This window comes from Rhipicephalus sanguineus, chromosome 3 (genome assembly GCF_013339695.2).
Source record: "Rhipicephalus sanguineus isolate Rsan-2018 chromosome 3, BIME_Rsan_1.4, whole genome shotgun sequence".
In the NCBI taxonomy this organism is placed as follows: Eukaryota; Metazoa; Arthropoda; class Arachnida; order Ixodida; family Ixodidae; genus Rhipicephalus; species Rhipicephalus sanguineus.
This window is the reverse complement of record NC_051178.1, coordinates 210,729,255-210,756,863: the sequence shown is the minus strand read 5'-3', so window position 1 is coordinate 210,756,863 and position 27,609 is coordinate 210,729,255. Positions and strand designations below refer to the sequence as shown.

The 27,609-nt window shown below is 48.6% G+C and overlaps 1 protein-coding gene across 1 annotated transcript in view; it reads right to left on the bottom strand.

Annotated features, from left to right (window-relative positions):
* LOC119388217 (stromelysin-3) overlaps positions 1-22,549 on the bottom strand; it is a 40,488-nt gene extending 17,939 nt beyond the window's left edge. The window contains exons 1-4 of the mRNA XM_037655884.1: positions 22,307-22,549; positions 14,731-14,854; positions 1,836-2,053; positions 137-341 (exon numbers count right to left, since the gene is read on the bottom strand). Of these exons, the coding sequence (XP_037511812.1) occupies positions 137-341; positions 1,836-2,053; positions 14,731-14,854; positions 22,307-22,534 (775 nt within the window). The 5' untranslated portion in view covers positions 22,535-22,549. The remainder of the gene's footprint in view (positions 1-136; positions 342-1,835; positions 2,054-14,730; positions 14,855-22,306) is intronic.
* Between the last annotated feature and the right edge of the window lie 5,060 nt (positions 22,550-27,609).

Sequence of the window (27,609 nt, the reverse complement as noted above, 5' to 3'; positions counted from 1 at the left end):
ACGTCCTTCCCTTCGCCTCACACCGGCCTCGAGACAACAGTTATGCCAGCGCCACTTACGTACTTGAACGAAACCATGATGGCCCGTGAGAAGCTAACTGTAAATATAAAATACGTCTCACGCGATGTGGGCGCACCTGTGTACTCGTCTATGGTCCACTTCTCTTCGTCATCGAAGTGCGCGTCTCCGCCGTAGCGCGGGAAGAAGGCGTGCGCCAGGGTTCCCCCTGGTCCGTTGAAAGGGTCGCCATCGCCGTGCTCTCCGCGCACAAACTGGATGTCGATGTTCACGGGGCCCGTCTTTTTGTGCGTAAACGTCAGCGGTGACACGTCGGACCACATCTGCGAGAGACGGCAACAAAGAACACGGCCAACAGAAAGTTTTCCAAACAGTGCAGTTTTTGGAGGAATAAAAAATATCAGAAAGATACTAAATCAAATAAAAATTGTTTTTCACATTGCTACGTATTCGTGTTTACAGGTACTCCTGCTCACACGCTTCTCGTGTTTTCGTAGCTATGCAGCATTTGTTTTCGCGATAATCACAGTTGCACTTAGAGTGCGGCATTAGGAGAAAAATTTGCAAGTGCCCAGTGTCTGCCCTGTGAACATCTTGATGAACTCCTCTGTTACGTGAAGACGTTTTGTGTGCGTGAATATTTATTATTTGTGATCTCCCCGTGCTGCGCGTACAATTATATTGTAGTACTGGGATTAGGTATGTGAATATCCACTCACGTGTAAATTTGTACTCTTTTGTGATTGCTGACAAGTTCACGATAAAAACTATCATGAAAGAGATGAGAAGTAGCCGGAGCCACACATATGCACGAACCTCTCCTTAAACCAATTAATTAAAAAGAATTCGCGCAGCTTGCACCGAGTCGCACAGCACAGCTGGTCGGCACTCGGCTGGTCCTGGTTTGTCTAGGCACACGTGCATTCACACGCCGATGCACGAAGTGGTCAAGTGATCACATTGTAAATCACCAGTATTAGTTAGGTATCGATCGGGTTCGATTGGGTATCGCTTGGTAATCACAGCACAAAGTAGCTTAATTAATTAAAATTTCTTTTTTGTCTCTCTCTCTCTCTCTATCTCTTTCTTTCCTCTCTTTCTCCTTTTCTTTCTGTTTCTGTCTTGATCTCTGTTTTCGCTACGTCTTCTTTTGTGTCTTTCTGTCTCGTTATCTCTCTGTGAATGTCTTTCCCGTTTCTTTTTATATATCTCTCTCTCTGTACTCGTTCTCTCCCATCCGAGTTATTGCATCCCAAGCCGGACAAATTGGCTCAGCGGGAGAGAGCGCGCAGCGCACGTGTTCGGGGAGCGAGGCATAAGATGACAAAGCGAGCGCGCACCGGCATGATGATGATAGTTCTTTGTCTACATCGCCAACCGGAAAAACGTCGGGCATAACAGCTCCGGCGTAAAAAAGAACGGGAAGAAACCCGCTGACCGAAATAGCGCTGGTCGAAGCTTACGTCGAATGTTACGCAGAAACGAGACAGCGCGTCTCCGTTCTCTTTAAGCATCCAATTACGTATAGAACTGGCGTCTAATTTTTCATCGCTATTTCATGAGCAGACGCGTACTGAAGCAAGCTGAAGAGTGCATTACAACGCGCTACTTTGGATTATATAGCTAAGCTCCCTGTCTTTCCATCCCATTTTTATCCGTGCTGTATACTCTCGACATCGTCTCGTCGCTCTACTTCCGTTGTGTTTTCGTCTTGCTTCCAATAGCGACAAACACCTCGAACAACGCATGTATATGTACACCATCGTCGTCGTGGTTTGGGCCGCAGTTTAAATGTGAGATCTTCGTTGCCTGCGCACCTTGAAGGCCCTAGCAATCTCCTTGTCGACAGCAACTCGGTCCTTGACGCGGCGCGGGTACTTGCTGATGCGATACGAGAGCTCGTTGCTGGCCCACTTGGAACCCTGCAGCGCATAACGCCTCCTTCTCCGTCGAGCGTCCAGACCGAAGCCAACTTTGTCCCGGACGCCGCAGCGGGGAAGCTGCATCGTGGCGGCCGTCTCGTTGTCCACTCGCCCTGCAAAAGACACCTTCATTAGGCAATGAGAAGTCGACAGCATTACTGGCGCAGCTATAGAGAGTATCCCCCTTGCCCCGGAATTTTTACCTCCTGTAATGTGTAGATAGACACGCACAAACACACGCATTCACGTGCACTAAAAGGAGTGTGCAAGTAAACAAGTCCATTCAGCTGTTGTCCAGTGAATGACAAGGATACGTTATTCACCCGGCTTGCGAATGTTGGCTAACTCGAAGGTAAATCGTGGTGTCTCAGCTCTATGCCGCATGCTAAGTGTATTTTCACTCTTGTCTGCTAATTATTTTCTGCAGCCCTTTATAACACTGAAGCTGAATAAACCCGGGTAGACTTTGCGGCTAAAGTGTGACAAGTGAAATGAAGGCGGCACCTCTTTCTCGCCAACTTGACTCGCTTACGAATAGGACGAAGAGAACAGCCGCCGGTCCGACTCGTCCTCGGTCCTACTCGTGCGCGCTGCACGAACTTCTTCATGAACACCACACAGCTAGCTCAGTTTGCCACCTTAATTAACTCGCATAATATACCAAGAAGTGAATAATGTTTTTCATATGCGCTCTGTAGCACATCCGCGTTTCGTGAATTCCCACAAATGTAAACAACGCTTAAACATCGTAAGCTGAAAGTAAAAGAACTGTGCTCTCGCAGCCCCTGATCCCGATCCCTTTGGTCTTTTTCAATAAAGTTCCTCGCTCGCTCGCAGCAACGCGAAACAAAAGGGGGATAGTCTGTGAGTCACGTGCCCTTTGAAGAAACCCCACCCTTCACGCCCTGTCACGACAACGTGGCACACCGCAACGGCGATGGGACGCATGTCGCCGTAAGCAAACGAGCGACAGAGGCAACCCCTTGATATATGCACGGCCGCCATGGATCCCTGAGTCATTCAACACTTCATCGCTGCAATGAGGGTGTACGCGACACGCGTATCCATGCATGCCACGCGTGCTCGTTAGGTGTGTGTGATCCAAATACACAACCGTCGAACGTACTTCCCATATTCTTACGTCTATAAGAAAGAAACAAAATTTCCAACGCGCTCGTACTCCAGTTACCCGGGTCACTTTCCGTACCATTCTGGCGTGGGTCTGTTATTACAACTGAACTTGACTCACAAACCAGTGGGGCAAGATAGAAGCCATGCGGAGCTGCTTCCGGGGGCGGAGAGGTTCTTTGACTCATCGCCGATGGCTCGCCATAAGGCCGGTGCAATAACGCTTCCCACGCGGCGCTCGAAGCACTTGGCACGGGTTCTGCCTGTGTGTGAGTCACAGCTCCTTGTGTTGCGCGGCCGTGACAATAGCCCAACCCTGTTCACTGGCTCGAGGGAGGCTCATTTGCGAGCCATTTGTCTCAGGCTCGTGTTCCGATCCGTTGTCATGTTACGGCACGTGAAGAAGGCGGCAAGCATGTGCCTGATGCGCCATTAACGTCACATTCGCCGAGGAGAGTACGCGGCAATCCGCCCATAGAGTGCACGGCCGTTCGAACCGCCTGGGTGCTTCGTTCGGTTTTCCAACTAGAATTCTTTACATCTTTAGTCTTGGGCACCGCGTGTGACGTAACGTAGAGTATGAAACATCCCGTGTCTCAGGCATCCTTCTTTCGCTTTTCTTCATAAGTGAGCGTGCAGAAAGGGGTTTGGGTGCTGCAAGTGATTCGCCTTTATAATTCGGAAGCAGGCTGCCGCACTATAGAACACCGCGGTCACCAATCATGTCTCAGCTGCGCATGTAGTATACCGGTCGTCCCAAGTAACTTGAGCCAATACTTTACATTTGAAAGACGCGTCGGAAGCGAATCGAACCGAACGCATACTATTCGCGATGTCCTACAGTTACTCGGGCTATTTTTTTATTTTCCCCTTAGCTAACTAATTAGTTATGTTTAATTACTCAACTTTTAATTATTAGCTGAAGAGTTGTAAAGCACCTCCGGAAACCATCGACTGAATTGTTTACTGTGTCTCACGTATCCTTTTTTCCGCGTTGCTCTAATCTTCCCTAAATCACTACAAGGTGAAGTAAGAAGTAATTGAGACTAATTAAGCAGTAATTGGGAGTAATTAGGGAGACATTTTGGGCTCTTAAGAATTGTAAGTAATTGAAAATGACGTCGAAATAGTACAAGCGTTACAATAGTGCACACGTAATGTCTTTCGCCGGCAAGTCGTCTTAATATGCGATAAGGGACGCTGTGAACATTTATTAACCCATCGGTCGCAATGTGACTCATGGCCAGTCCTGGAGCACGCAGCTTACGTAGAGCGAGTGCTTAGAACGAGCCTTTTGTGGCGTCTCTAAAGACCCTTGTACGCTTCAGAGAAAGCCGCAACGATGTTTTCTTTTGATATCAAACTTACCGAAGCGGCGTCAGTTTACACTGTGTAGGCTAATCATAGAACTCCGTTTGTTACCTCACTCGTCGAAAGGAACGGAAACGTTCAACGCTTTCCAACGAACAGCCAAGTTTTTATTATTATTATTATTCGTTTCTCATAGTAAGCGTTCCCTCACGATTATAGAGAGCACAAGGACACCGGAAAGAGCGAGCGACCTTTTGTTGTCGCGCGAATGAATTCTCATCCTCCCAATGCACAGAGCGGATGTGTGTGCGGCTGCTTTGGCAGAACGAAACCGGCGTTTCTTAAATGTTCGTACGAGGCGGACCCTACCATAATTTAAGAGTTGCACGAGTGCACCATTTAGCACAATGTCGATATTCGTAGCGCATATGACTGCGCGTGCACCATTATTCGCACACGAAGTTGGCATCAAGGTTGCTAGACGGAAATACACCGGACTGCTCATATACGGCAGCAGAAAAAAAGAAATCGAGGAAATGAACACTCTTCGTGCAGCGCGTTTTTCATCCGCGTGCATGGATTTTCTGCGCTGTTTTCTTCGTGTCAGCTCTGTTTCTCTCTCTCGTGTTCCTGCCTTGTTATTCATTTAGCAAACAATTATTATTTGCTAATTTTATCCCGGTGGTCGTACTCATAGAGTTTCCTACAATACTTACTAGAGGGAACTCTGGCGCTAGTGTCTATGGGAGCTGCAATGCATCGCGCTTCAGCCAGCATGGGAATCATGGGTAGTACACGGATTTGTCTAAACTTCGTTCTTTCGGCTCCGTTTGGCTCCGCGTCGCCTGCATCCGCTTTGTCGCAAAACGAAGTTCAGCAAAAATCAGCAGTTTCACTTCACCACTTTAACTTCTTTAGGCTCACCGATTCAAATCTGGTCACGAAATTCACAACGATCCATTCTTTTATCCGAAAGAAAGCCAAAACATAGCAATAAACAAAGCCACAAGTGCGTTCGAAGCCCACAAGCACGAAGACTAGGCAAATCCGTGTACTACCCATCATTCCCATGGTGGCTGAACGATCGCAGCGCCAGAGTTCCCTCTACGTCATTTTAGGAAACTCTATGGTCGTACTTGCACTGGTGTGTCAATTTAATACCGTACGATTTGATGTAAACACTGTTGGAATGACCTCGGAAGTTTCATTAGTGTTACGTATGACGAAGTGCCGAAGTGTGATGTGCTTTTTGCGATTTACATTTTTTTACATACTTAAATTTTGCTTTTTGTTATCCTCAGCATTATCTAGTGTATGTAACACTGAAATAAGCTAAAAAAAGCCCGAAAATGAGGGAAAACGTATTAAGTGGGATGATGGCTAACGCACTGAAAGCGAAGAAGGCATGAACAAAGCATGCTGATGAAATGGGAAACTTATTGGGACTGTATTCGCTTAAACTGCGCCCTTATTACACGTGTAACGAGGTCGCGGTTCGGTTGTACATTTGTCTGCAGCTATGACCACTCTCACTTCATTTCCTTAGTTGACTGCTTATTTTTCGCACAACTAAACGCAAGTCTATAAACCACTAGAAAAGTTGCCATGCATCTGAATTCGTCCACAATAGTGACTGGACGGTCATTCGAGTGTAAACAAAACACGTGATGGGATGACGGATAAAAAAAAGAATTGCAACCATGCTCAAACAAAAACAGAAAGGAAATGTAAAATTAGCGCTGTACATCATTCAACATAACGCTTTGGACCACTCCATGCATGCCTCTCTCCATTTTTCGTTCGTTTTTCGCACAATGAACGGAATGCGCTGTATTAAGAGAACACAGCCCATATGTACTCAGAAATGTGATGCAAGCATTGAAACGCGTTTTTCTTTTCTTTTTCGTAACATCCAAAGGTGGCACAGCAGCAGCTGTTGTAAATACGGCGTGACCACAGCAGCGTGAAGAAAAGTCGGTGAAGCGCTGTTTTCTTTTTTTTTTATTCTACGTATTTGTCCGTGGAAGGACTGCCCGATCTGTGCTTTCCCCTGTCCTTGCGCCTCCAGCGGCTTTCAGAACCAGTAAAACCTGCGCCAAAGGTAAGCAACGTATCGGTTCCTCACTACACGATGCTTATCTCTTCCTACGCGCGAGTGGCGCCTTTGGTACTGGAAAAAACACTCCACAGTCTCGGATGGTTCTGTTGTATTATTTTTATTTTTTTTTGTTAGTGTACTTTCCATTTGGCTAACAGAATCCCGAACAAACTTTGCTACGGGCTCTGACGCCGCTTGTCCACGGCACTAGGCTTTTTCGATCGCAACGCTTGCGCGGTAAAGGGTGCGCGGACTTCCCGACTGTTTGCAAATCGGCATTCGGAAATTGAATAAAAATAACAGTGACGTTGCTCCACGCTACATTATCACCTGCGCGAGCTTTCTTTAGATGGCCCACATATTTTTGGCCGTAACTTACGCACTACTATCGCCGTAAAACAAGGAGCACTGCCTCGCCGTGGAGCTTAGATGACAAGCACGAGTGCACTACTCACGGATTCAAACAGGACATCAAATTTTTTGTATAACGATTGGTATGCGCAATTGCTCGAAATAACCACGTCATGTAGCGACGAATTTGGTCTCTAAAGATAATGTTGGCTTCGATCTACGTGTTCGAGTCGAAATTGCGCCGCTATGACTCGAATTGAAGACGGTGGAAACGAAAGTATGTTCGTTACTTAGCCCTGAATTGTCCTGTTTCAATCCGTGAGTAGTTTGAAGTTTGAAGTTTATTTACGCTTTTGACAATACATGAGACATGAATTGTCATGGTGCCGGAACAAAAGGCGTGTTTAGACACGCCGGACTAGGCTCCGGGCACCACGAGTACAGCAGACAACAGCGGACGACTGCAGAAAAAAAAAATAAAAATAAAAGTAAAACACACACAGGCATATATACACATATAAATGTGCTTGTACATAGATGTCACAATTACAAATGAACTAGTTCTATACAGCATAATAAAGTGCAATAATTCGAATAAGTAGAAACACGAATGAAAATGCAGCAACAGGGAGAGTTGGACTAGTTGGTTCGGGTTTATTTTGGAACAACCCAAAAGACGAAAAACACAGAAGAAGACAGCGCTCGCGTTGTTAAGTCTTTCGCCCTTTGCGCTGTTCCAAAATGAAGATGTATAGATGCACGCTTTTTTTTTTTTAATAATTGGAGCCAGATATTTTTTGATAGCACAGCAACAAATAGATGAATGAAAATAATATTACGTAGCACTCGAACGAAACAAATTACTTGCCGAGAAAGTACCGTTTTGATTTTTTTTCTAAATGTTGACAGAGTTAGAGAATGTCCCATAATATCAAATAGCGCATGTTCTTCATTGAGGAGATTTGGAATTTGAAATTGTAATAATTTATTCCCGTAGTTGGTTCGTGTTTTCGCTTTAGCAAGGTTCCTAGATCGTGAAATTGGTTGTGACTTTCAGCACAGTTGCCCGTGCATTGCAGTTCTTGCGTGTGAGCCTGGGTTTTCCAGTGCATCCGTTCTTGGAGAAGAGTAATGATACCCTAGCGCGTGAAATCGTGGAAGCGTACTATATTAAAAAGGAGAGAGAGATATGTCTGTGTGACACATCTGTTGTTCTGCGTGGTGGTGAATTTAGTTTCCTGGAATCTTTTTTTTGGTTAAGTCGTTCTTGTCATTCTTATCGCGTGCTATCTTGACGAGCATGTGAAGCGATGTGCGTGCTCATGGTTGCTACGACTATATATGTCGCTGTTGTTCTGAGAATAAAGTTAGTTGCGAGTGGCGCCCTCTTCTGTTCTGTCTTTAAATTCTTCCTCGATGGTACGCATCTTTCTTGTATTTCAGTAAGCATGTACCAACTAGCCCAACGACAAGTTTTACTAAGCTTCACTCCTGCTTCTAGAGTTGTTCAACCCAGCTAGACAGATCTCTCTCGAAATGTTCGCTTGCGTGTATATGTTGCACAATGATAGCATAATCTCGCATGCCTCATTGGCGGCTCGATGATTCTCGAGACGCAAGCCCGTACTTTAGAACAAACGCGTACTTGAGCACGTTCACTGCGACATTAGCACCTGGAGCTAAATATAGCGATTGGGTCGCAAGCGATTGAAGAAGAATACCGCGTACTCTTTGTACGGCAGTGCACACGGAATCTTCTGAACAGTGTTGCCCTTCCGCCAGTGCGGAGAAGCCAGCCGGACAATTAATCTCGTTAACCTTTTATTCTCTCTATTCGCGCTCCCCTTGGAGATTATCCAAATCCCGAGCGAATGAACGCCCGTGGCAGCAACACGAAGTGCGCAGCCTTCGCGATGTCCGAGGCCGCTGGACAAACAAGCCGGCGAAGTCGACGTCAGCGTGTCCTTCCACGACACCGTGCAGCCAGGTGCAGCCGGCGCTGCCGGTCCGGGAAAAAAAGCGTACGCTTGACCGACCGCATGACGTCACTGCGCCTTGTAATCGTACCATCGAGACAGGCGCTGCGGCGGAGCCCTCGAGCCACGTTGCGCTGAAGTGTACAGACTTGTGATGCGACCATGCGCGTTCCCATACAAAGTTTCATATACCAAGCATGTGTACACGCACTACTGGCACAAGCGTCTTTGCAAATGACGCAAGCGGTGAGCGCTTCTGAATGAAGATAAATGATGATTCAGTGTGGTCTTCGTGAACGGTCGGTTGCTTGTAGAAAAGGAAAGAAGGCACCAAATCGAGAGCGTTGAAAGGATCACTGGCATAAAATTTCAAGCTCAAGAAAGTGGTCATAATCAATGTCGCTAGCATTAATTATAGGATATGTTAGAGCATTCACGATTAAATATCGGGGTTATTAGACGCAGCACTAATAACTAATGATTAAAAGTCGCAAACAAAAATTTTGCTATCCGTGCTCCCTTAAATCGACGGCTTGTTCGTTGACCGCGGCCGTGGACCAATTTTCTTCAACTGTTTAGATTCCCAATTTCAGCTATTACCGAAATGAAGAAACCAGAGCAAAGTGGTGCAAATGTTTCCGTCGAAGAGCGCAATTTTGGTCGGTTTATGAGGCTTAACGTCTCAAAGCGACTCGGGCTATGAGAGACACCGCAGTGCCCCGCCACGGTGGTCTAGTGCATGGTTATGGCGCTCGACTGCTGACACGAAGGTCGCGGGATCGAATTCTGGCCGCGGCGGCTGCATTTTCGATGGAGGCGAAAATGTTTGAGGCCCGTATACTCAGATTTAGGTGCACGTTAAAGAACCCCAGGTGGTCGAAATTTCCGGAGCCCTCCATTACGGCGTCTCTCATAATCATATCGTGGTTTTGGGACGTTAAACCCCATATTATTATTATTATTACAGACACCGCAGTGGAGGGCTCCGGATAACTACGAACACCTGGGGTTTCTTATATAGTGCGCACTTAAATCGCACAGTACACGAGCCTCCAGCATTTCGCCTCCATCGAAATGCGACCACCGCGACCGGGATCGAACCCGCGACCTTCGGGTCAGTAGCCAAGCACCATAGCCACTGTGGCGGACGAGGCGCGCAATGGTGCTCAACCAAGCTTCAGCCGTTTCGTGTCAGTCTGCGGATTCTCAGTGAGCTCGATAGTTCTCTTACGTGAGGCCATGAAGTCTGCAGAAGTCACGGATTTCAGTTTGCGTGCTTAATTACTCGCAAACACTGAGCACAGTGGTACGGATCTCGCGTTCTTAATACGAGGCATATTGCGCGAGGAAACGGTGAAAGAAGGAAGACGTCACAGATCCCCTTCTTAGCTTCTGGACGCGCTGCCTTTCCGGAAAGTTCCAGAGCCCCGGATAATTATAGATCACTAGCGGAAACTTATAATAGCAAGAAATGCAGGGAAAGAACGGTGGCCGATAGCAGTTTCGGCCTGAGCTGTTCTAATCGCTCGGCGCACGGCCAATGAAGATGTAAATGAGGCATGGAAAACCCAGCGGCCGCCACAGTTGTTGTCGCCGAATGAAACGCGCGCCTTCACGAACGTCGTCGGTGTGGCATCAGCCCGTGCAAGTTGCCCGGTCGTCTCTCAGCCGCGTCATGCATGTCAATGCGTTCACTTTGGAAAGGCATTCGGCCGGACTGACGCATGGCTTCGGGGCTGCAGCTATTTTCCTATTAAAGGCAGCCGGAATGCGATCGGCAAGCAGGAATGTCATGGGCGGGCAGCATGTTTGCCTACCTTCGCTTTCTGCCTCAGTGTGCTGTTAAGTAAAACTTAAGAAATAATCAGGGTCCCTTATCGCACGCTAAGACGACGGCGAAAGCCATTACGTCTGCACTATATTTTAACGAGTGCACTATTTCGACAGCATCTAGGGTTACTCACAATTATTCTCACTTACTCTCAGATACTTTCAGTTACTCTTAATTACTTTCAATAACCCGCCACGGTGGTCTAGTGGTTATGGCGCTCGACTGCTGACCCGAAGGTCGCGGGATCGAATCTCGGCCGCGGCGGCTGCGTTTTCGATGGAGGCGAAAATGTTCGAGGCCGGTGTACTAAGATTTAGGTGCACGTTAAAGAACCCCCGGTGGTCGAAATTTCCGGAGTCCTCCACTACGGCGTCCCTCATAATCATATCGCGGTTTTGGGACGTTAAACGCGAAATATTATTATAAAATTATTATTCAATAACTTCCTAATTGCCCCAACGAACCCAAGCCACCGTGGCAAGGGTCAGAACACCAGGAGCGATGGGAGGCTGCTCTGCGCAGCTCGCAACTGGAGCTCCGGACAGTGGGCTGGGCCAAAGGGGTCGCCGAAGCACAGAAGTGTCCGGCCAGCGGCCCGAGGGCCCATCGTCGTCCTGCTTCCAACCTCCTCGCATGATTCTTTCATGAATCAATAAGGTTGTTTGCCTACCTACCTTAATTACTCTCAATAACTTCTTGCTGCACACCATATCGTATCGTGATTTTCGCATGTAAGAACCCATAAATAAATAAATAAATAAATAAATAAATAAATAAATAAATAAATAAATAAATAAATAACACTCCACTTAGCCGAAGTAAATCATGACATTGTCTGTGTAGATGCACGTGCCCATTTGTGTGCATGCAAACTGGTCGAGTGTACGCGCGACAAAAAAATAAGGAAGGAAGGACGGAAAGGCCAGAGCGAAACGTACTACGAGGTGCTGTCCGGCCAAGGACGGCGGTGAGTTAAGCGCAAGCAGCACGCGCTTCGGACACGCGTGACGCCGCCGTTGCGGTGGCGAGCAATCTCCTCGGTTTCCTGCTCGGAGACGTCGCGCCATGTGAGCTCGCCGAAGTCGTCAGCCAGTGACAACCCGCGGCTTCTTCGCGGCGCCGTATGTGTTGAGTAACGACACGAGAGGGTCTTCTTCTAGCGCCGATGAAGTTCCACGCATCGAGGGCTGTCGCGCGTGTGTATGACAGTTTGCCGGAATTTTCCTCTCGCGCATACCACATTCGCACGACGATAGAAGCGTTAAAGCGAGAAGGCTTACATACGCGCAACAGTGAAATAAGCTGGTGTCAGTTCTCACGTGAAGACAATTCCGATGACTGCACGAGGGAACGGAAATTCGACGCACAAAAGCTGACAAAAACTCGAAAATGTCAAGGAATCAAAAACATGGCGGATCCCTTTGTCATAGTAATTGGTATAACGCGAAAGTGAAACGTGTCTTCACAGACGTAGTTGAGCGTTTGTTGTGCATTGTTTCACCACAAGGGCGAAGGAATGAATGCTATAGCAACGAATTGTAATGTGACGCGAAGAACGGCAAGCAGCTCGAAACTTGCAATGCGCTGCTCAAGCAGAAAGGACGCACGAAACGAACACACACAGGATGAGCGCGAACGAACAACTCTCACAGCTCGACAGCTAAAGCGCGCTGCTCAAACACAAAGGAAGACGCACGAAACGAACGCACAAGTATACACAGGATGAGCGCGAACTAACTGTCACAGTTGTAACTTATTTGTTTGTGAGCAGCGCGCTCCTTTCGCAAAAGCGGCCGCTGAAGTGAGCGAAGTGACCTTCGTGCTCTCTGTAATTTCATATCCGTGACGGAAATACGTCAGTGGAGCCGTGGTGGACCCCGGCATAAAACACTTTCCTGTTAAATGTCACAGTTTCACCAAAAGGTCGAAGCAATGAATGCGATAGCAACAAATTGGAATTTCATGCGAAGAACGGCAAGCAGCTCGAAACCTTCAGCGCGCTACACAAGCACAAAAGACGAACGAAAAGAACACACACAGGTCGAGCGCGAACTAACAACAGTGACAGCTCGACATTTAAAGCACGCTGCTCAAACACAAAGAAGGATGCTCGAAACGAACGCACAGGTATACACAGGACGAGCGCGAACTAACAACTGTCCCAGTTGTTACTTCTTTGTGTTTGAGCAGCGCGCTCCTTTCGCAAACGCGGCCGCTGCAGCGAGCGAAGTGACGTTCGTGCACTCTGTAACTTCAACGGAAGCTTTCCGCTGAAAGCCCAAGACGAACACACTGCCCCCATCACGAGATAAACGCGCGCGCGCGGGCGACTACGCCCTGCATAGGGCAAAGTACAGTGGAGCGCGCATCGCAACGAGCGGGGCGGTGACCTTTAAAATACGCGCGCGCCCTTCGTACCGTCTCGCTGGTAGTGCAGAGAACACGCTGAAATGCCCCCTAGATTTGCGTACCGCCAGCGGTAACTGGCGTATATAAATAGCTCGCCGTTAGTATGCTGGGAAACGAACGTTCAGAGGCCTAGCCGTCTAACGCCGCGCGCTGCGGAGTATGTTTCTTTGTGTATAGTATGTTTCTTTATATATATATATATATATATATATATATATATATATATATATTATATATATATATATATATATATATGGGACATGGCGGCGACGCCGACGGCAAAAACCAGCCGAGAGTGTCCGTATCATTGCTATCGCAATAAAAGGAAAAGAAATATCGACCTTACACGTTGTCAGATCGCTTTTAGTCCGCCAACACGAAATCTTTCAATGAAGTGCCCACAGCAAGTGGACTGCTTCCCAATTGTTTTTTGCATCGTCGGTAGAACGCATTCATATGCTTCAGTTCACATTGGGCAAGCATGGGCGCGTGTGCTCAAGGTACTCGCTTACGGACCGCAGGGACCCGGGTTCAAACCGCAGCCCCGGAAAGAAAAAAAATATTTTGTTTTATTTATTTGTTTGGTGCGCGCGTGTCAGCAGTGGGTGAGGAGGGTTTTTGGAACACCACCTGCTACACAGGTCAGTCAATACATGCCTCGCTTGAGAAACAACAGGAACCATAACATACAACGTTTACATATAAATAAGACACACGTGACGGAACTCCTTATGCTCAATTTTACTACAGGTCCTCTTATGTGCTTACAAAATGTGTTCACAAATAATATTACATGACACCATGCTTAACAAACTCCATATTTCAAGAAAGAAGAAGAAACGCTTATACTATAAAATCTCGAGAATCTTTTCCAATTGTGATCGGTCTGTTTTCTGAAAAGAAGAATTTCTACTAAAGATAAGGGCGAGTAGTAGAAGCAATAAGCTTGACTAAATATAACCCCAGATATTATTATTAAGCTTGACTAAATACATGACCAGTCTACGTGACTTGCACTTTGTCATCACGACCCCACAACTTGCATTTGCACCTGGTGTGTAAATAAATTCTCTGACGTCGCGCAAGCAACTGCTGCTACACGAGGATAATTTGCAGCTATCAACGCGCGAGTATGCAACAGCTTTGTATTTCGCATTTTGTTTACGCGTGTCCTTGCTGTCAGGTTGAACGTAAATGCTGATAGTGCTAGTGTGAACTCACGCTGCAGGTAAATAGCAAGGGACGCACGTACAGGCAGAGACGGTGACACACGCGCTAACATCAACGAATGATTTTATTTCAAACTGCGCGAGAGTATGCGTACGCACTACAGCCGCTCAAGTGACTTCGCTGCCATGGGCAAACTAATCAACATGGAAATATGATCTTTCCTTGGTCGGAATAAGGGAGGAATGCTTACACACAGGTGACTGAGGCTATCAATTGTTGCAGGTTCAACTATCAATTTAGTCAGAGTGTCCTTATTTTTCGCCAACGCGGCGCTTGTTTAATCGTGCAGTTCTGACGAGGCAGCATGTGCGGGTGCCCAGCGATCTTTTAAGATCTCTGGGCACCCGCACGTGCTGTTGCGTAATGTCAGAACTACACGATCCAAGCCAACAGTCGGTAGCAGAAAAAGCATTGTGTGTTCGCGCATGCTTCGAGGTTGATCGAACAGAGACTCACCGGTGACCCTGATGCCCGCGAACCGCTGGAACTCCTTGACGGCGTCGACGAGAGCCTCTTGAGAGCGCAGCGCCGCCGTGCCGTTCTTGGTGGGCGCGATGTAGCCGAACTTCTCCAGGTAGTTCTGGTGAGAAAAGAGAGGTGGGCTCAGGCACATGAACGACGATATTGAGATCACTGTTCTGCAATATAGAGCGATATGAAAGTGGCGTCTGTTACGTCAGCCCCGGATATCGTCACTTATGTAAGAGGGGAGGGGAACTAGTGCTAATACCGCCCCCCCCCCCATTCCTCTCTGACAGCTGAAATTGCCGGCTGGATTATGTTCTGGAGATGTATAATGCGGTAATCTACCATGTGTGAATAAAGATCACGCATAGGAAATAAGCCACGTGAAGAGACTTCCAATTTCAATTCCAATTTCAAATTTAAGGATGCTTATTTCTGCAACCCAAAAGGGATCGTGGCTAACCGTCATAGGGGGGAAGGGAAGACGGAAGACAGCGGAGAGGCCCGCCTTCTCGAGATATGAGTTACCCACTCCACAGGGCGCCAGGTCGATGTGCCTCTTTTCACAGTGAGAAAAAACCGGTGGATGCCGGCGGCACTGGAAATCGGAACCACCACCTCTTGCATTGGAAGCGGATGCTCTCCTTCCCGCTCTTAGGATTTTTACGTTGAGAATACATTTACCGACTCGGTTCCGTATTTTTTTCGAGAGGCACCACACTATGGTTTTCTGGCATTGCGGAATCTTTGGTAATCTGCCCTTGGTAGCACGGCCGAGATGCCGCGACGGCAAGGCTGATGCAGATGGCGATAACTGATTGCCAACGGCAGAGGAATGCACTGCACGCGTATCCATATCGCGAAACCTTGAATTGGCTTCTTTTCAGCTTGCTGACTTGCTTTGGTTCTACTAACGTTCCACATCAGGTCAACGGCGATGATAATTGATGTCGATTAAACGGCAAGGATGGCCTGAGAAGACAGAATAACGGGTGACAACGCGCTTCCGGTTGCTCAATTTTAGTGATGGAGGATACTTATTGTAAGCAAGGGTAATTGAGCAGCTTTATGCATACGATAGTAATATTGTAGCTGAAGAAGAAATATATAAACACAGCTATAGAATGCCCAACAAGATAGAGGGAACTCCGTGTGCACCATTCACCCCTTATAAGTCATGTGATGCATTTACGAATGCGTGAGCCATTTTGTTGAATTGCTTCTGCTATAGTGTTCGTTTAATTATGTTGTGCTATCAGTATGGGGCGGCCTGCGCCGGTTCGGGATCTCCTTCATATTCATCCGCAAATTCTAAATAGGTTGAGTAGTAGGTTTCATCTACACGCGTTCATCTATAGAAGAACGACACAAGTGACTGCGAGATCAGACTATAGATGGCGGGTCCTCTCGTATAGTCGCATGTCTCATTTTCTTACGCACTATTCATTTCAAGATGCAACCGACAAATTTTGTGAAATATGGAGGCGCGCGCACAGAAGCAAAAACAAACATTTAATTCGACGCTTTCGGCCCAGGTATGAAGACCAAATGGTTTTCTTAGCAATGAACTTGCGCTGTTGGATGCCACGAAAGTTAGCCGCTGCGGCTTTGGTCAGTAAAATATGGTTATGTTGATCATTTCCATATTACTTTAATGTCCACCGTAACTGCACTTAAGCCAACCTTCTTAGCACCTCGCATCGAGGCGACACGAAGGGGTGGACGATGATCGCTCGTTATTATTATTTTTTTCTTTTTTTTGCTGTCTAGAACGAACCACTGGGCCTTGACCGTGTTTGCACGCCCCTTGAAAAACTGACCGAGCTGACCTAGACCGACAAAAATATCGGTTACTCGGCTTCGACGGCCCAGTTTGAGCGTTCAAAGTCGACTCGACCCTCTGTCGTCGCGAACTCTCTGACAGATGTCAGCGCTGCGGCAACACCGGGGCGCATGCGCTATCGCTGCACGTGGTCATCGCGATGCCCAGTTCTCCACGAATTTCTCTCAGTGCTCTCAGAGCGCAGACTGTGATCAAGTGGGCGCGCGCGCAACCGAGCATGACACGACCACATCGACGAAGGCGTCCCGTCGCGCGGCCGGCAGCCTCGCCCCCGAAAGCAGTTTTCTCTGGGCTCGAAAACAACTCGCGACCGTTGCCCGGAATGATCGGCGGCAGTCTCTGTGTTGTTTCTTTTTCCTTCGTCTCAACCTGTACTGTAAGTATTGCCTTTCAACGGGTTCGAAAGGCAGCGCGAGTTAAGCTGAATAGCTCGCATCTGTCTTCGTACCGGCGCGTGCTTGGAAAAGTGACTCATTGCAGGCGATGGCAGCCAGAGGTTGCGAATCACGTTTCGCGCAGCTTCGCGCGCGCTTCGACCGGTGCGCGGTCGCCAAAACAGCCCGGTAACGTAATCGGGCCGGTATCGACGCGTTCTCAGAATAACAAGTGAACGAAGCTGCTTTCCCGGGTACTCCATTGACTCATGCATAGACGGCACAATGCTCTTGAGTGCATTGTGTGCGATACAAAATAAAATAAATAAAGGAGGCGGGGTGTTGGAGTAAAGCGTGCTTCTGCTTCCTGCGTCTCGGAAGCAACAGCTTCGCAGATTCAGCAGGTGAAACGGCGACTTACTCGCCTCGTAAGAGGATCATGTTCGCAGTGCCACCACTGTTATTGCACACGCGGCTGGTGGTCACAAACCGACTTAGCCGCGCAGCTTGGTGCGATACGCGTGGCCGAAAGTGTATGTAGTACCGTATGCGGTGAGGGCACGAACACGCTCTGTCAAGAAGACTTGAGCTGCGTTTCGGGACTTTTGGTTATTCATTGCACAGAAATACACGCGCGTACGTGCCTTCTCATCGTCCTCTCTTCGTCGTTCTGCGCTGTTACCCGGTACAACTTAAGACGCTGCATTGGCGACATGTACGCGCTAATACGTGTGCTGTTAGTGCGCGCTGCCCGGTACCGTGCAATGCTGTCGTAGGCTAAAGCCAGGGCTTACACCTCTGCAATGTATTTATCAGAGCAAAGGCAGGGACCCTACACCAGTGACGGCGCATGTCTTCTACTACTGCTACTACTACTACTACTACTACTACTACTACTACTACTACTACTACTACTACTACTACTACTACTACTACTACTGCCACTTCTACCACTACTGCCACTACTACTATACTACTATACCACTACTATATACTATACCATTACTACCACTACTCGGCACCGCGGCAAGAATGAGCGCTCGCTGCATGAAAGCCGACTGCGTTTTTCGCTAATTGCGTAGCCTGTCTCAGCGTGGTGAGATACGGCTCGAGTCGGACGATCGCAGTCGTCCCTGAAGTGCAAACGGCCTCTGCGCCTCGTGAAGTAACGCCAACAGACCTTTATAAACCGGTGCCCACGATAACATCACGCGCGTAAGCGACTGTAATATACGTCTGTGCAGCCGACCAACGTCAACAATGCCAGGGCTATACGCGTCCCGGTACGACACGCCTCTCGATTGTGGGCGCCTTTGCTTGCTCAACTCTGCGAAGAAAAGCATCCCGTTCAAGGCCCCCCACCACCGCGGACAGCGAGTAGCGCCATTTCCCGTGCGATTGGAAACCTTGCCGGAGCCCAGTTGGTGGAAAGGGGGACGGTGCACGCCCCGGTGGATTCGCCGCGTGCGAAGGTCTGGACGCCGGCTGAGCCAACACTCGGGCCACTGCTGATTCAGGGTCGCCCCTGAAAACACTCCTTCCGCGCGATACAATTCTGTCGATCGGGAAACGTGGCCGCTCCTTGACATGTTATTGTTCGTTAATAAAAATACGCAGCGATAACAACACTACGACGTTCTCACGATCTTTCGAGACTAAATCATTCCAAAGAGATTCGAGTCGTGCTGACGTTCACAAATACTCCCTTTTTCCGTCGGACATCCTCCACTAGGACAATTTGTCCAACGATTCGTGGGCTTCGATAACATTGACTCTTCTGTAAAGCTAATGCAGTGTATTGAATTTTCATTCTGAAATTGATATGTCTATGGAGCTCCTGCGTATTCAAATAAAAACATAAGTCGAACTTCGCTTGTAAATAAGTTGCTTGCAAAAACGTTTGGCGCGATACACAAAAGAATTAATCGTTAGGCAAAAGCAAAATCTGACCTTGATTTCTCCAGTTATAAATGCTTCACGCCTCCACGTGAACGTAAAAATAATTTCGAAGGAATACATTACTAGCCTGAATTGATTTAATGTCGATATTTGGCGTTTCTTGAAGAATTGCAAGATCTGCGAAGATATCCGAAAAACGCGGGAGGCAAAACCACATCGTGCTTCAAAAACCGTAGCGCACTACACGAACACGAGACAGAATAAGCCTCCTGTCTTCATCTTGTCTCGTCTAGTGCGCTACGGTTTCTGCACTACGGTGAACTACCGACACGCCCAAACTTCCTCCCTTTCGAAGAACCACATCACGTTGTCACCAAGCGTTTCAAGTTATTAATCGCTAAAAGTACATTATTTACGTGATGCGCACGTGTAATGCTGCTGGAACGAGTTCCGCTTTGCTGTTACTAATATCAAGAGCCAATCGTCATAGAAAAGCACCGTGGGATTAGCGTTCGCTGTTCGGAATCATTCGAAAGTGCAGCTTTTCATTTCAGAGGAATAAAAACAAACAGACCAATCAGCTGGGGTATTTCGAGCTAAACTGGACGCAGCGGTCGTTCCGCTTTAGTAGCAGATCATCCTGCTCAGCGGACGCAAAGAACGCAAAAAGAAACATTGCTTTCAGAGAAACTTCGGCTACAGGAAAACGTTTAGCGAGCAGCTGCGAAGGCTCGTTCAATCCAGGCTTCAGCATTAAAGCTGAGCTGAATCGATGCGCTCAATTTTCGTTTTACCATGACTGTATACTCAATCCTGTGGAGGAACTCGTAAAAGCCACCGTATTATTAGGCTGGCATAAAGAACCAACCAATTGCGCACTCGCTTCAAGTGCTGCGCCGATGCTGCGCAACTAAGTTATTATTTGTTAAGGAAAACGGACTCGCCGCTTCCCTCGTGATTCACTCGGGGCGCTCATTTTGGCCGACGTCCAGGGTGTGGGTAACACGCGCGGCGTATGCTGGACACTAATGACCGTCGCTAGTTCCTCGCTAATACGCGCCACCGCGGACAATATACTGAAGAACCATGCCATTCACATGACGGCAGAGAATAGCTGTGCCGTTCGTGTATCCACACTGTCGCTTGGCTTCTCATCAAGGAAGAGGCGTTAAACACGCGGAAGACTATTTAAAAATACACTTGGGCTCCTTGACGAAGCTCAAAGGAAACAGCTTGTCTTACGGAAGCGTCTAATGATGGACGGATCGCCCAAGCGTGCCAAGGACGGGCTGCCAGGCCGTTCGCCGCTGATTTGGAAGCAGTCTCTCGAGAACGCGTGATCACGGTATTTGTCAGCTCACGAGGCATGTCAGCGGTAGGCTTCAAGTTAAGCGGCTGCATTTACGGGAGTTGCAAAAGTCACGCCACGCGCAAAGTAGTCGTCAATAAATGTGCCGTATAGGTAGCAGTGCATGACGGAAGGGAGACTCCTTGCCAAAGAAAGGACATAGGCCGCCTTAACGTTGCGAAGGATTTGACACCTACTACGTCCGTCGCGCACTAGAACGCGTAAACAGAATCCTCTAAAGCATTCCAGATCAAGGAGCCATGCGCTGTACTATATGCCCAGAAACTTAGCTGTCAGATAGAGCGTGATTCCTCAAAAAGCGCGATGATGCACCGTTTCACAGGGAATTTTGATCATTCCTTCCTGCGCGGCTTAACTTAGGAGAAAAAGCGCAATGCCCGCTTCACGTTTTCCGCTAATTAGGAATTGTAAAAAGTGTTTATAAAGACACAAAGGTGCGTAGGCATCGTGAACCGGAATTGCCCGACAGCTATTCAGGCTTTTGCGTTTTATGCGGGAGGAAACAAAGAATTCTCGACAGTGTGAGACTAGTAAGACACGATGGTGGACTACATCACATCGACTTAACCAAAAGCAGGGACAACGCAGATTTTGCCAGGGAACAACCAGTGTGAAGACTGAAAGGATGCGAATGTATCTCAGAGGGTGAGATCACCTTCCTGCTAGTTTTTTGCAGGACCCTCGAAGTGGTGAACGCTTCCTCGGAGGAGGAGATGGGGATCAACATGCGAGCGCGCCTAGAAAGCAGCAAATAATAATAATAATAATAAAAGGCGGCGAATAAAGCTCTGCTCAGGAAAGAAGATATAAAAGAGGGTGGACCGACCTTGAACCCAGCGGCAGCCGCTCACGAGCCGTTCACAAGGAGCCCAGGTAAACAGGGCGACTCCCCGCAAAAGGCGAGCCGCCCGTCAACCAGCGCGGCAGAGCAAGGCAGTCGTCCGCCCGAATAAATTACGTCCCGCACCGCAGCTCGTCACTTTCGCCCGGGTGGCACGTCAGTCAGAGGTTGCCGCACCTTTGCCCCCGAGGATGGCACAAGGAATGCGATAGAGTGGCCGCACTCGAGGTTGTATACGCCTCACTCACGAGTGCCTGCTGGTGCTCCTGTGTTGACAAACACCACGAGCAGCGAGGGAGTAATCGCGCCGTTTTTGCCTCGACGACCTGGTGGGAAAGTGCATATTCTCCCGCGACGAACGGAAGGGGCAAATAACTGAGACGTTGTACACGCGAGGCGCATTGAAGGGCGCTTTTCTTGGAAGCTATTGTGCGAGCTGCTCGGGCGAGCGTGGAAGAGAGGAAAGCAGCAGAGGAAACTGTCCGACATTTTCCAAGAGTGACCGCTTCCACAGACCTTGATATCTCCAAATGTTAGATGCAGGATGCGTTCTGCGTTTCTTTTTAGATTTGTGTGCTACCACTGATCGAAAAAAAAAATGAAAGAAAGAAAAAGCGGATGACCAGGAGAGAGAGAGCGAAGGCATATAGGAAAGGTAGGGAGGTTAACTACACTATACGTCCAGGAATGTTCTTTGGATGGTATAGGGGTGAACATCACAGAAATGGTTACAGCCCATTTTTCACAGCTCTCGCAAATATTCAGAGGCACCAGCAACCATAAGCGAAATAAACGAGTTGTGATGTTTGTTTCTTTTGGAACAATACCTGACTCGCATGCCGTCAACCGGTGAAAGGAACTCCAACCACAAGTATAGATTAGCACAATAGATGCGAGCGGCTCGATGAAAAGGTAATGCCAAAATCAAGGGTACGCATAGGAAGGCCAAGGCCAAGCGGTCGGAGAGCAGCAAGACCCCCGTCGCCACCTTGGCTTTCCGGGCAGAAACAACACAGCGACGGGCACACGTGTGTCCGGCCAAATCTCGGGCACAAAACTGCATCGTTGGGCTGTTTCTGTCGGGGCCCAGACGTCGGGAGTCTTCGCCCTGCGGCGCGCCAACACCGCGGATGGGGCAACAACTTCGCAGACGACGTCAGTGCCAGCAGTCGTTCGAACGAGCGTCCTTGGTCCCTTTTTTTCGTCTCCGGTCGAAGTAGCGAGGCCTCGAGGCCACTCACCATGGCCATGTCGCTGGACTCCGACGAGGCGGCACCGGCGAGCAAAGATGACGAAGACGTCACGAGGAGGAAGAATGGCAGCAGCATCGTGGACGGGAGGAGCCGGCACGCGTCGACTAGTCCCCGGCGGCGCATGGCTTTGTTTTGCGACGGCGTGCTTCGGCCGCCGCTCTTATGAGGGTCCTCCTTTCCCCCGCGCGCAGCGGGTGAGAGGCCGGGGGCGCCCATTGGCCAACTGCCGGAACGGCCCGTGTTCCCCCTTAGCTGCTTCGACGGCGAGGAAGGGCGCGCGCGGTGTAGAGCCCGGGCCTTGAACCCGGTCTGGAATGCGCCTCGGGGACAACAACCGAGACCTCCCCCGCACCTGTCCTGTCCCCCAAAGCTGGCCCCGCATCGGAGGTTAACTTTAAAAGCGCCTGACCGCCAATCCTTCGGCACCGGGGCACGGGGGCCTCGTGGGCAAGCCGCACTACGGGTGTTCCACGCCGAGGAAGCTCGCTTCCGGCGGTGCTTCCTTCCGGACGGGCGCGGGAAAAGGTGACGTCAGGTTCGTCGGACGACGGCCCCGAGCCGTTCACCACGATTCCAGGAGCCGGTCTGGGCGGAGTGGCGCTGCTGGGCTGGCGAACCGCCAAGCCTCCTTTTCCGCGAACGCAGCCGCCGGCACCATGCATACAACAACGATGCCGGACGCGCGTCGGCCGTGGCCTAGCGACGTCGGAGCCTCGGACCTCCGCGGTCCCGGCTCGAGCACGCCTGACCACTGCTGCATTCTCGTCGCATCCATTACACCGACGCTGCTGGCCCCCTGGGCTGCGGTCAACGCGCACTCTCCGAGGGAGGCAAGGGAATTCTGGAAGAGCCGTCTTACACTTTGGGTCAGAAGGGAACGTCTTGATTGCGGTCGGAGTGGTCCTCACCATGATTAGACGGCAGGCCCGTAGCCAGGAATTTTTTTCGGGGGGGGGGGAGGGGGGGCGCACTTGCTGAAAACCTTGACTGTTCGAGAAGAAGCTTATTTTCATATTTATTTTTGGTAAAAACACCTACTTCCCCAAAATTTCGTGGGGGGGGGGGGGGGGGGCTAGTCCCTCGCCCCCCCCCTCCCCCGCTAAGGTCCTGTTAGAGGGTGCTTAAACATAGTCTAAACTGCACGAGGATTGATTGAGTGGCCGCTCCACTTTTCATAGTGCATCATCCAGCACTTCCACCACTTTTGAGGAACCGCTTTATTCCAGTCGAGCTCCAGCTGTTTCACAATGATTATGGCATGTACAGATGAGGATGATATGTACAGTTGACAAAAAAGCGTCAGTGATATATATATATATATATATATATATATATATATATATATATATATATATATATATATATATATATATATATATATATATAATAATGAGAACTAACAGACAATAATGCCAAGGAAAGTATAGGAGATGTTATTTTTAATAATTGGGATACAAGTGTGAAGAAAGTAAAGTGGACGAAAAGATAACTTGCCGATGGCAGGGACCGAACCTGCGACCTTCGAATAACGCGTCCGATGCTCTACCACTGAGCTACGGCGGCGGTCATACCCCGTCCACTTTATACGGTATATATGTGGATTCTACACACACACACACACACACACACACACACACACACACACACACACACACACACACACACACACACACACACACACACACACACGCACGCGCACGCACACACACACACACACACACACACACACACACACACACACACGCACGCACGCACGCACACACACACACACACACACACACACACACACACACACACACACACACACACACACAAGTGTGTGTAGTAACAGCAGAGAGACAGAGACAGCACCCTTGCTGCGGGCCGGCTGTTCTATTCTGAACTTCGTTCTCCTTTTCCTCGCGCTGCCCTAGCACGAGGGTCCAAGTTCTGTTCCCGCTTTTTGTCATTACACTCGCCCATGACTGCGAGCGCGAGGAGCTGCCGAAATTGTCTCTGGACCGTGGTGGTCGGTCATGTGTGCACCGCGACTTGTCTTGCTGAACTGCCAAACATTCCGGTGGACGACACTGGCGGTGTCGCGGTGGTCTATGCAGGCCTCGTACACGCTGCGAATTTATTTATTTATTTATTTATTTTTACATACTGCAACCGAATTTGGGATATCGCAGGAGTCGGTTTTCTCTACATCAGCACACACAAGAATACAACTCTTAACAACAAACAAACACGAATACAACTCTTAATAAACAAATCGCGAAGCGATGCATTCATGCAAGAAATCTTCTACAGGCAATGATCTAGTTGACCCAGGCAATACATTCCATTTTTCTATAGTGCACGGAAAGAAGCTGAATTTAAATAGGTTAGTACGTGGATGGATCGGTGTCAGGTTGAGTTGGTAGCTATTCCTTGTGGGCTTCAGTGTATCAGGAGGCAGATATTCGTTAGTTAATGTGTAGCGTGGGGTATTAACAAGAATATGCAGCAACTTTAGGCATTCGAGATCGCGTCGCTCGGACAGGGTTTGTAGACCTAACGTAGCAAAGTGAGAGGAGGGTGAGAAATTCCAGTCGTAACGGCGGAAAATGAATCGAATGGCTTTCTTCTGAACGGATTTTAGTGTGCTGATGTCCGATTTTTTATGAGGGTTCCATACGGGGCAGGCATATTCCAGGATGCGACGAATGAGCGATTTATACGTGAGCAATTTTGTTTCGCGTGGAGCATCTCTTAATGTACGATTTAGGTAGCCCAGTTTCTTTAAAGCTTCAATGGAAGTGTATTCGGTATGTTTAGTCCAAGACATATTGGGTGTGAAGATGAGGCCTAGGTACTTGTAATCGGACGCACGTTTCAGAGAGGAGCCATTGAAAAAGTATTCGAACAAAGAAACGGAGGTGCGTTTACAGAGTGAATGTTTTAACAAAGTTTATGTTCATTTGTCATGTGTCGCACCATCTGCAAATGTGCAAAAGAATCATTAAGTGAAAAGTGGTCATCAGTGGTGTTAATTACATTATATAGTACACAGTCATAAGCGTAAAGGCGGATCTTCGCAAACACATAATTGGGCAAATCATTCGTGTACAATAAGAACAAAAGTGGTCCCAGGACCGAACCTTGGGGGAATCCGGATGATACATTCACAACAGACGGGTTTGAGGAATTAAAAGAAACATACTGGGAACGGTTGTTTAAAAAGCTAGCAATCCAGTAAATTAACGAGCAATTGTTAAGAATTGCGTGAAGTTTATGCAGAAGTTTAGAATGTGTAACAGTGTCGCATGCCTTTGAAAAGTCGATGAAAATTGCATCAGTTTGGTAACCAGAGTCAAGAGCGTGCGAAATGTCATGCGAGAATTCTACAAGTTGGGTTGTTTTACAAAAACCTTGGCGAAAAGAATGCTGGGCATCATTTAGGATGTCATTATTTTCAAGAAACCCCATGACAGATTAAAGATTATGGGCTCTAAAAGTTTACATGATTGAGACGTTAATGAAATTGGGCGTTAGTTTAATGGTGACTGCTTGCTGCCAGATTTATACATAGGAATAATTTTGGCTAATTTCCAAGCTGAAGGAACAGTTGAGTTGCATAAGGACTTTTGAAAAATTACGGCCAAATAGCGGCTGGTCCACTCACAATATCTAAGAAGAAAATTATTAGGAATGCTATCAGGACCAAGAGATTTCTTATTTCCTAAGTGCAAAACTAAGTTCATAACAGCGTCGAGAGACACGGAAATGTCACTGACTGAGTTATTTGAACCATGTTGAAAGCTAGGGATATCAAAGTTGTCAGTTGCGAATACTGATTGGAAGTATTCGTTAAGCGCATTGGAAATGGTTAAGGGGTCACTACAGGGGACGTTATTTATAAAAACTGTATTTGTGGCAGCTGAGGTAGGTAAAAAAGAAGCCCAAAATTTTTTTAGGTTTGCTTTTCATTAAATCTTGCAACGTAACTTTGAAATAGAAGTCTTTCGAGGAATTAATTTTGATCCGAAGTTCTTCTTTGGCGAGGTTAAATTCCTGTATTTTAAGGGGGTCACAGTTTTTTTTTAAAGGCCTCAGTCTAGCAACACGACGCGACAGGTGAAGTATGTCACGCGATATCCAGGGAAGGTGGGGGTTTTTCTTTTTCGTTTTTATCAGGACGAAGCGCTCAATACAAGTTGCCACAGTCTCTTAAAAAGAAGCTACCAATGAATTCACATCATTACATCATTACATCATTACAATGTGGTAAGCTGCAGAATATGGCGCTAGCAGGTCGCACCGGCTGACGCGGAATGGACGCATCGGTTGCAGGTCGTCGGGACGACTATCCAGTCGCAGTTGAGAGGACAGGACAGAAAATTGTGAAAGTAGTACGGCTACTGAGCGGGGACGTCTGCACTGTTCGCGGTGCGTCAAGGGGCGACGGGACGTCTCGCTAAACATCTGCGGCAACGCAGGGCCGAGTTCACGCACTGTCTTGATAGGCAAGTCGCGCTCTTGCAGTATTGCTGATGTACTGGTACTCGAGCTGGTACTTCTTGAAGTGCCGCAAGCAGTCAAACCGTCCTCGTCAGAAGCCGTTTCATCATCTGTGAAGACGGGCTGTGAAATGGCCTCAGGCGGGATAGTCACTCGCGCTTTTTTTTTAGGGTGACGGTGCTTGGCAAGTGGCGAGCGTCCGCACACTCGGCCAATGACTGCTCCGGGGATGATGGGGATGCTGACTGTGGGTTAAACCGGGAGTGCTGGCTAGTGCTTCGTCTCCGGCTGGTAGCGAGGGAGGTGCCGTTGTCACACAGTAGGCTGACGCCTCCAGGCATTCTAGCGCTGGCCAACTTGGAGGCCGGCTCGCCGGCTGCTGTGGCTTGGAGACGGTCTTGGTCTGTATGAAGGGTCGTTGTGGGGCAGGTATCGACGTGGAGTCCGATACCTGTGGGAAAGGGTACACATTGCGGCTAGTGTCGATGACTGGCACAGGGCACTCCGCGAAGCTATCCGTGGAACAGCTACAGGACACAGCTGTACCAGGGGGACGCTGCGCCTGGCGAGCTCGATCTCCGAGGGAGGGCAGGTTGGTGGACGCCTGAGATGCACTGTCGAGGTGGTGTGCCTCACAGCCTCCATCCGCGGTAGAGAGCGTGTCTGAGAAGAAAGGGTCACAGGCGTGTGAAAGAGGACGAAAGAGACTTGTGAGTCTGGCACACCGTTCAGTCCAGGATTGCTGCCTGATGCCTTCGTAGGCGTGCCATGCCTTGGCCGCACCGCGAAGGTGGTCGATGGCCACCAGC